The sequence below is a fragment of the Scomber japonicus genome, chromosome 16 (assembly GCF_027409825.1).
Source record: "Scomber japonicus isolate fScoJap1 chromosome 16, fScoJap1.pri, whole genome shotgun sequence".
Taxonomy (NCBI): Eukaryota; Metazoa; Chordata; class Actinopteri; order Scombriformes; family Scombridae; genus Scomber; species Scomber japonicus.
This window is the reverse complement of record NC_070593.1, coordinates 12,209,327-12,218,695: the sequence shown is the minus strand read 5'-3', so window position 1 is coordinate 12,218,695 and position 9,369 is coordinate 12,209,327. Positions and strand designations below refer to the sequence as shown.

General features: G+C 40.2%; 2 protein-coding genes across 3 annotated transcripts; both read right to left on the bottom strand.

Annotated features, from left to right (window-relative positions):
* Positions 1-1,483: 1,483 nt before the first annotated feature.
* Positions 1,484-4,561, bottom strand: LOC128375271 (uncharacterized). Of its 2 annotated transcripts, XM_053335574.1 has the most exons (4): positions 4,297-4,561; positions 2,835-3,383; positions 2,584-2,744; positions 1,484-2,044 (listed from the first exon to the last, which is right to left on the bottom strand). In XM_053335574.1, exons 1-4 carry the CDS (start codon positions 4,459-4,461, stop codon positions 1,612-1,614), a joined length of 1,308 nt encoding a protein of 435 aa, XP_053191549.1. In that variant the 5' UTR covers positions 4,462-4,561; the 3' UTR covers positions 1,484-1,611. The 2 variants fall into 2 exon arrangements, with proteins under 2 accessions (XP_053191549.1, XP_053191548.1); XM_053335573.1 differs by having other exon boundaries at positions 2,584-3,383.
* A 1,972-nt stretch (positions 4,562-6,533) lies between these two features.
* On the bottom strand, positions 6,534-8,203 carry tpgs1 (tubulin polyglutamylase complex subunit 1). The gene is made up of 2 exons (XM_053335582.1): positions 7,863-8,203; positions 6,534-7,335 (listed from the first exon to the last, which is right to left on the bottom strand). Exons 1-2 carry the CDS (start codon positions 8,201-8,203, stop codon positions 6,684-6,686), a joined length of 993 nt encoding a protein of 330 aa, XP_053191557.1. The 3' UTR covers positions 6,534-6,683.
* Between the last annotated feature and the right edge of the window lie 1,166 nt (positions 8,204-9,369).

Sequence of the window (9,369 nt, the reverse complement as noted above, 5' to 3'; positions counted from 1 at the left end):
CAAATTAAGTCCGTGAGGTGCAAAAACACACCGTGTATGAATTAGGGAAAGATATGTTTTGTACACCTCTATAAATCCCAAGCAGTGGATTGTAGATCAGTGATAAATTAATATTCTGCTTTGCAAAAAAAATATCTTGGAAAATATCAACTGTCCAGTAAAGACAGAATAGATTTGAATGAGCACTCACCATTACTTCATCAATAATCTGCAGTACATTGGAAGAAGCGTCATTAGCCTGTGTCTGGACTGTGATACCAGTGACATCTTGTGGTCATAGGCATAGCTTACACTAATACAAGCTCAACAGCAAGGCAATACAAATAATCATTAAAAGAAAACCACACTAATACTTACTTTAAACAAAGCTTGGATCTTTTTTATGCAGCAGTACATTACATAAAAATGTAAAAAAACAAAATAAATGAGCAAAGGGTCATGATAAATAGAAAAGGCAGCCCATTATACACAATAGAGAACACTCAGCACATCACATTTGCAAAATTTACACTATATACTTTGACCTGACTTGTGTAATAAATTGGTTAGAGTCAACATATTGCCCAATTCAAAACAGACTCTCCCAGCTCCCCTTAAACAGGGGAACTACCCCTATGGCAACTGTGCCCAGCACTGTAACACTTGGAGAACTAATTCATTTAAGATATCTTTGGACAAGAAAAAAAATCAGTAAGGGGAGTTTCACATGCAATACAAAAAATATTGTCTACTTATTGAAATACCCACACAATAAAATCTAAAACCACACATACCCTTAAAGAAAGTTCCATAAAACACAAAAAAATGAACTATCCCATAGCCCATCACTTTAATAACCACTCACACCCCATTTCCTCCCTTAGGTTCCAGGGCATTGTGCAGATTGCTCTTTATGGAGGGGGTGATGCTGACAGGAGGTTATGCCAGGGAGCTTTTTTGGATCCATGTGTGTTTTGCAGTTAATTTTTTAAAAATAGATTCTAAGTTTTCTATGTTATATGATGGCTGTAGCATTATATTTACATAGCATTTATCTCTATTGCTGCTTATTCTCTTTAGTTGAATTATGAATTTTATAAATTTGATGTGCTTAGTGTTTCTTGACCAGTTCTATAGGCAATGTGTCCTTAACTTATAGTCCACTCTATCCAGGTCTGTAGTTCCTTTGATGTTTCACCACACAAGTCCAACTGTCCAAGTCCAACTGTTCTGCATTTAGGCCAAGTGATGTTCTCTCAGCCATGTATACTGCTGCATTCACTTGCTACCTTCTAATGTCTTGAAGAAGGTCACTGACCGAAAGCTTGCTAATTCAAGAGATTCCTGCACAGATTTGAGTGTGCTGATGCTTTTTTTAGTTTGATATTTTTTAGCTCCTGCACCTCAGCTAAGTCTGATACCTGCTGAATGATTAGTTTGAGCTTCACCAATTTTAATTAAAGGTGGATTTAGGTTCACATAAGATATAGGTTAATACTGGAATGACTGAATGACAGACTAATGTTTCCATCCCAAAAGGACAGCAATGTTACTTGTGGGATACTACAATATAATAGTACAAATGTTTACAAGAATTTCAGTAACATTATTCCTCATGTGTAACAATGATTCTCAATTACTCTGCTGTTCAAAATAGTCACAGAAGAGGCCCCGGATCTCCTCAGCATGACTTTGGTCTATGTTGGTTGAGATGAGTGGCTTGTGGCTAGGTTGGGGGCTCTCAGACTCGGATACCTCCTCCTGCCACTCAGCCTTGAAAGTGTCCCCGTGAGACTCGCATATGTTGTGCAGAATGCAGCAGGCCAGGATCATCGTGGGTACCACATCCAGCCCACAGTCGTTCCTTTTGCTTAGGCACTGCCAGCGTGCCCTCAGCCTCAGCAGCGCCTCCTCGGCCACATGCAGCGCTCTGGTGAGCCGCCGGTTAAAGAGCCGCTGTGGCTCCGTCAGTGATGCGTGACTTATCCTTCTGCCTTTCTCTTCAGGATAGGCCTTCATCAGCCAGCTCTGGAGCGGGTAGCAGGGCTCCCCAAGCAACACATACCTGGACACAACAAATGGTGTTTGGTCAATTCAATAAAATAACACAAGACTTTCAGATAGTGTTTTAGACAGTGAATTAAACATATTTGATATATTTCCTATAATGAAGCCTTCTTTTACAAATAAGATGAACAAAATGATCAAGGCTTTCAAAACACTGATCCCATAAAACATGACACAGCTTCTAAATCACCATTTTGCTCCTTTTGAACAGATGATAAATTGATATTAGTCATAGACTTCACTTTAACCACCCACTTGGTCAAATCTAATCTGCACCAAGCTATCATTTTCTAGCCCTTATTAGCAACTGTAGAGACATAATCGATGTTGGTTACCTAGCATTTAAGTTAAATGCTATTTCAGGTAGACAGCTGGGTGACAAATGCTGGATGCAAACAAAGGGAAAGGAGGGAAAATACTACATCTTTACCTTAAGGTAGAAATTAGCATATTGTAACCTTAAGTTCTTTAATGTCTGAAATATGTGTTTTTATTGTACTTCTTAAGTGAACTGGCATGCATTTGGCTTAACTTTACCCAAGTGGTTTTCCCATGAAGATGGGTGGTGGGGAAGGTGACAATCCACCCTCTGCAGCTGTGGCCCACAGGGATGAATTCTGTAAGATGTCAGCTGGGTCCGTCCCTCCTGGAAAACTGGCACATACATCCCAGAATTGCCCCCGCCCACTAACAGCCACCTGAAACACCAAAAGACAAACAGTCAAAACAAAATGTGATGTAGGACAACTTAGTGGGCATTTATTTGCACAAAAGGGTGTTTTTACCACCTGAGACAGCACTGAGAGCCAGCCAGCAGGGTTGGCATAGTCGGACGTGTTGCTTGATGGGGTGATGATAGCCGTGTGGAGAGTTACTATGGCAGCGGCGCAGTGAGGGAAGCCCCAATTGGACAAGAATAGCTGGGCTGAATCTTCCAGCTCCTGCTCGTTGGGGGGGTGCAGGTAGATTGTGCTGAGGAGAGCCACAATGGCATGACACATGTCTCTAACACACCTGCACACAGTGGACTTCCCCACACCAAAGAGGGTGCTGATGGTGCGGTACTCGATATTCGATGCTAGACGCCACAGAGCCACAGCTACACGTTTCTCCACCGGCAGTGCTAGACGGAAGCTGGTGTCCTGGCGAGCCAGACGGGGCCGCAGTTTGTCACAGAGGTAGAAAAATGTCTCTCGGCTCATCCGGAACTTATCCAGCCAATCCGAGGGCTGGAATTCTGTCATCACCACCCGTTCCCACCAATCAGTGCTTGGAGTGGTGGTCCAGGGACGTGTGCGGATGCGGACGTTGGAGTGGATGCCTCCTGCTATCATCATCTGGGGAGAAGATGATCCAGAATAAAGTAAAACCCATTTTGTTGAGATTAATTCACCAGTTTCTGTCCCCCTAGTCTCACTCTCACACAATTGAGTAAAACCATTGTTCAACGTTATTATGATGCTTTTGACATTTCCAGTATTTCACTCTGTCTCCTCTTAAGTGGGTTGATATGTTGTTTTGATTTCTATGGTCACAGTAGATATTATGAAGAAATTCTACCTGATAGCTTTTATCACAGACATCACCAAGTTTTATATCCGTACGTTAATACATTTAGCCTTACAAACTGATAATAAATTATATTAGAACCTGCTACTTACAATTAAGTCAATAGATTAGTTATAAAATATCAGAAAATGGTGAAAAAAGTTATTTCCCAAGCACAAGGTGCAACCTAAAATGATTTTTTTTGTCCTGATAGACAGCCCATAACCCAAAGATATTCAGTTTATTATCATAGAGGACTAAATAAACCAGAAAATATTCACATTTGAGGAGCTGCAACTAGAGACTTTTGGTACTTTTTCTATTTAAAAAAGGACTCAAAATGAATAATTATAAAAAATAGTAGGTTATTACTTTTCTGCCAATTAACTAATTGATTAATTGTTACAGGTATCTCTATTATTGCTTATAGTGAAAACAGGAAAGCTGCCCAAACATATTTGCATGTCTGTTTTTACTTTATCAGTCCCTTAATAGAAAATAGCTGTGGGTCTTCTCCCTTGGTTTACTTATCTTTGCTGTTTCTTGGTACAACAGCAAACTATGTAACTATGTAGACATGATATATACTTTGAAAGACCTAAAACTAATAAGTCTAACATAAAATATTGTTTGTTCATATGTCATTGTTTAAAGTTTGTCTCTGGGGGTGTACAGATGTGAGACAGAGAAGGTGGGACTGACCATCAGCATTCTCCTCTGTCTTTGGAAGAAGTACTGCCGATGTCGGATGCGTGTTTGGATCTCACTGCGCCTCTGGCTGTGAGCGTTGTTTATGTCTCTCCTGCGCTTCAGCAGCATGTAAGTCATCAGAAACATGAAAGACCGCAGCGGCTCCTCTTCCTCCATTTTGACAAGTTCAACCGGGGGGCAGCACGCAAAACATTAAGCTATAGTATAAGAAATATGCTCCTACTAACTCAGTTATTGTATAGCAACAACATCCGGGCTCTTCTTCTCCTTCTTTGGTTTAACAGGCGGACTACGAACCAATGTTAAACGTGCATGCCGCCACCTACTGTAGCAGATTGTGTAAAATCATGACTTTAAATAACAAAAGCTGACAAATACATAAAAAACACTTTGTATTTAACTTATTTTCTGGATATTAAACCCGTTTCGTTTATATGTTTAACTAAATCCATTTGAATCTAATAGGGTTTTTCATCTTATTTTTGGTTTTTAAAGCTGTTGCCATCTAGCGTATATGAGGTGCATTACCGCCACCTTTTGCTTGTGTGAACCAAAGATTGGGTCCTACTTAGTAATGGATAAGTTAAAAAAACAAAAACAAGCGTATCTTTAAACAACAGTCAAGTGAGGTGCCCATATAATTCTTGAACATTATCATTCCTGCTGTTCATTAGGGCTGATAAAACATCCTCTTTAAATGTTCTTTGCATGTGAGTGATGGGGGACAAAACAAACATTGTGTCCACACAGTAACTTTGTATAAAAATGTATTTAAAAGTTTATCTTAACTCTTAACGTTAAGGTTTCAGCAGTTTGAGTTAATCATATTAAGTGTTTCCCTGTTGACCTACATTTGTAGTAACAAAAGGGGTCTACGACTTCATATTATCTTTAAACTTTTAAATACAGTTTTCCACAGATGGATTCTGTCCCTCATCATTGAACTATAAGTGTATTATGAAAGGATCTTCAAATGGACAGTATGAACTGGAAGATTACTGCAAGGCAACCCTGTCTCAGCATTCATTTGGGAGCCTCACTGTTGTTTTTACAAACTTGAAAATTGTGAACCTGTTCCTTAATCTTCTCTGTTTGATAAACTCAAAGAATATATATTCTACTGTATTCCCAATTAGACGGGGCTACCCTCCCTGATTTCTTTAGGGGTTTGCGTTTGCTCTAACAACCACCAAGAATGATGCTGCCATCTAGTGTTCATAAATAGTAAAAATTGTTGAAAAAGGCAGTGGTGAAAGAATGTTTCATGCAGTTTTACCTGCCAGAAATGTTTAATTATTCGCATCCTTCTTTAAACTCATATGACCATTCCTAAGCTCAAGTAGTTGAAAGTTAGGCCTATTACTTATCTTTGTTTATGGACAATCAGTTGCAAATATACCAGCAGTGCCAAGACTTCAGCTTGTATAAACTGTTAGAGCAAATACTGTACATAGCCTTCATTGTTGATTTTTGTTCAAATCCTTTGTTGCACTCAGTATTATCAATTGACCTAAAAAAAAGTTATTCTTTGAAATAACAAAAAAAACTGCTCAGTGTTTGAGATTAGTTTGCAGAGCTAACAAGCAACTGCATCATATAATAGCATAAAAAAATAATATTCAACGCATTGCTGGCATTCTCCATATTCTCAAATAGGCTACAATCAGCGAACATACAGTGAGGTGCAAAGTCATAAAGGTATACAAATATAAGGTAATTGAAATTAGTTTTTAAAAATAATTTTTTGGGGCTTTTCAACATGCCAGGATAAGGATAGTACAGGGTTAGTACCTGTTGTTTTTTAAAATACAGCTGGGCACTTATTTCTGTTATCAGGTGGACACAACATGAGAAACGCCATCGGTTCAATGAAAAACAAACCAAGACTACAGAGTTGAATCAACACCTCTCTGATAATCTCACACAACCTGAAAATTATGTGTTTAAGAAGTAGGATTTATTGGATTGTTGGGACAGGGTGTTACGTTCTAGTCAGAGCATTTCATGGCAAAGGCTGATCAGCAATGGAAACAATCAGGATAAAGACTGACGTCAAGGGATAAATAGAGTCTACATGAGGAACTCTTTTACATTCACACAGCACAGTAACTGCTTGCTAAGTCACAGCAGATGTTGATTTCTCACCTTTTCCACTTTAATAAGTTAAATGACAGACAACAAAAAATAAGTTTTACATGAGCCATTCTTCAAATAATGGTATTACTGGGTTCAATAACTGTTTTGCAGCAATCAGCCACTTTGGGCAGCAGTAGATTTGTGTTAGAGGTAAGAGAAGGTGCACATAAGGTAATTATTTACTCTAGGATACACTGTAGTGTGTTGCACTTATATAAATGATGAGAAAATGGAGAGAAAAGCTAGGACACAACTTTTACTCGAGTGATAAAGAGCTCTGCTGCTGCATTCTCAAACTCTTTTGCGTCCATGTTGCCACCCGGGCCCCACGTCTGTGCTCCAGACATGGCCTGAGCCAGCTGGTATGGAGAGATCTTGGCACTGGCCTCCAGGTAGCGAATAGCCTTCACATTGGTCTCCAGACAGGAATTGGCTTTAGTATTAGCATTAACACAGCAGTTTGTATCACAGCCCTGTGATGTTTCCAGGGCTTCCTTTAGGGTCCCCAGGACGGCCAGGCACAACGCCCGTGAGGCAGGCCCTTCGTCTGGGCAGCACACTTCAGCATAAAGCCTCTGAGCCTGCCGGATGTAGTCTGAGAAAACTGCACACGTGACCACACCGTGACGAAAGACATCATAAGGGACAGCCTCGTGGTCTTGGCAATGCAGGCGACGGAGGAGCGGAGCAGAGGTGGAGGCAGGGACACCACCCTCACTGCACAGGCACTGCAGAGTCTGTGTGTAGAGGCCTCCTCTTACCCCTCCACCTCCTCCTCCAGCTTCTGTGGGGCTGTCAATGCAGGTGCCATCAGGAGCCTCGTCTGGACGTTTACGCGGGCCAGTGAGGTTTAGGAGGTCATAAGCTACACGGACGTTGTTGCTGAAGGCAGATCTGGGTTTAGAGTGAGAAAGGAAAAGAAAATCATTGGTTAGTTTGTAACAATTACATGTAGCCTACTAATGGAAAAGGTTAAATCATGATGAGGGGGAGGATGATATGGCAATATACAATCTCCACACTAATATAATATTATGTCTCAGTTTTTGATACATTGTCATTTGCCATTTTTCCATTAATTTATTATTAAATGGTGAGAATAATGGTGACTTTGGAAGGAGATATTACTGTTGAATCTGTTAAATGTAATTTTTCAATGCTGTGAGCCCCACACCAATACTATTTGTATGGCTACACATCACTAGAGGCCAGAAATACTTCTCTTCCTTTTGTAATTTGAGTCAACCCTTAAATTTACACAGTTAAGATTAAGATATTAAAATATGAGTTATTACAAAAGGCCTTGCTGCAGACATTTTAACTGGAAGCTGAATAATTAAACATGGATTATTAAAGAATCTAGATTATCTGATATATCTAATAGGCTGTATGAGGATTTTGGCTCCGAAATGTACCCAGACCTCTGAGAGTGGTGCGCCAGCCGCAGGTGCCACAGCGCCCGGTTGAGATGCTGCTGCTCTGGCGCTCCTGCGCTCATCGGGCCGTTGTTCAGATGATCCCCATCGCCGCATCCAGCTGTGCCGGTGGTCTCTGTCACGGAGGCGAGGTTGCAAAAGTGGTCGGCCAAAAACCCGATGGGATCGTCCGACCTGGCCTCGACCATCTTCAGGATGGCCCCGCGCAGCAGCTCTCCGACTCCGGCCTGCGACAGAAAGTCCCTGTCGCTGTCCGATTTGTTGGCTTTCCCCTCGGACAACCCTGGAGGAGTCACCCCGGACCGGCGCTTCTCCTTGTCCGCCATTCCTGTTGATGTCCCGTGTCGAAGCAACGGCAGCGGAAGTGATTCCAGACCGGTCGGGAAACAGGAAACGGTGTTTCTATTAATGATCTGACGTTATCTAGCTATGCGGTTGTTAAGGTGGGAGAAATGGCCTGTAATTGAAACAGGCTGAAAACCCCCAAAGTAAAAGAAAGTTCCCAAGTCCCCAAAGCCTTAAGACTACCCTCTTTCTGGTTGCTATAGAGACGCTTTCTGATGGTTCAGTCTCCCAGGCAACAATAACATGGGCACCATCACCCAGTTTCTCCCACTCCATACCATAATACAGTTTTCTATGCTATTATACTACCTATACACTGTTTTTTGTTGTGTAGTAAAACCAATATTAATATAAGAATATACTATATTCTCAGCACGAAATTGAATTAGCTAATAATTAATTATTTATAATAATAATAATTATTTATAATTAATTAATATTGGGGTTATCTATTAATCAATTCAGTCATTTTTTTCAAGCAAAACGGGCAACCATGCTCTTGTTCTAGCATCTCAAACATTACAATTTTCTATATTTTATATGCCATGTATGACTGTAAATTGAATGTTGAATTCAAATTAAAACATCACTGTGGGCACTCTGGGGACTTGTTGGAGCTCTTTTCTATTATGAAAACTGAACTCAATATTATGACTTACTTGGTGATAAGGATCAATACTCTTCCATAGTATGTGTGTCTGTGTGTATGACTGCATGAGAGACATTACTCCCTATTACCCATCTGAGCAAATATTTGTACATGAGATTGCTGGACAAGAGTAGAGGGGGGTTAACATACACAAACAAAATAACTCAGATATGTTAAGGTCAAACAGTAATAGTTAAATATTTATTGTAGTATACAAATAGCCCGTGTTAATAAAATAGTCAAACCTAGACCATCCCTATTTTTCCTGTCATTTAGCTTCACACAAAAACATAATTGCATGACTATAACAAGGCAGTGACAAGACAAAATACAGTAACTGGAGAAGAGTCCCCTCATTTATCAAGCTGAACTATAGTACACAGATTAATGTAACATTTGCTTGGAAAACATATTGACTCATTTCAAAGGAACTATACTGTACATTTACATTGCACATGGAAAAGTAACAGAAGAGCATTACAACACCACAAAGGACAA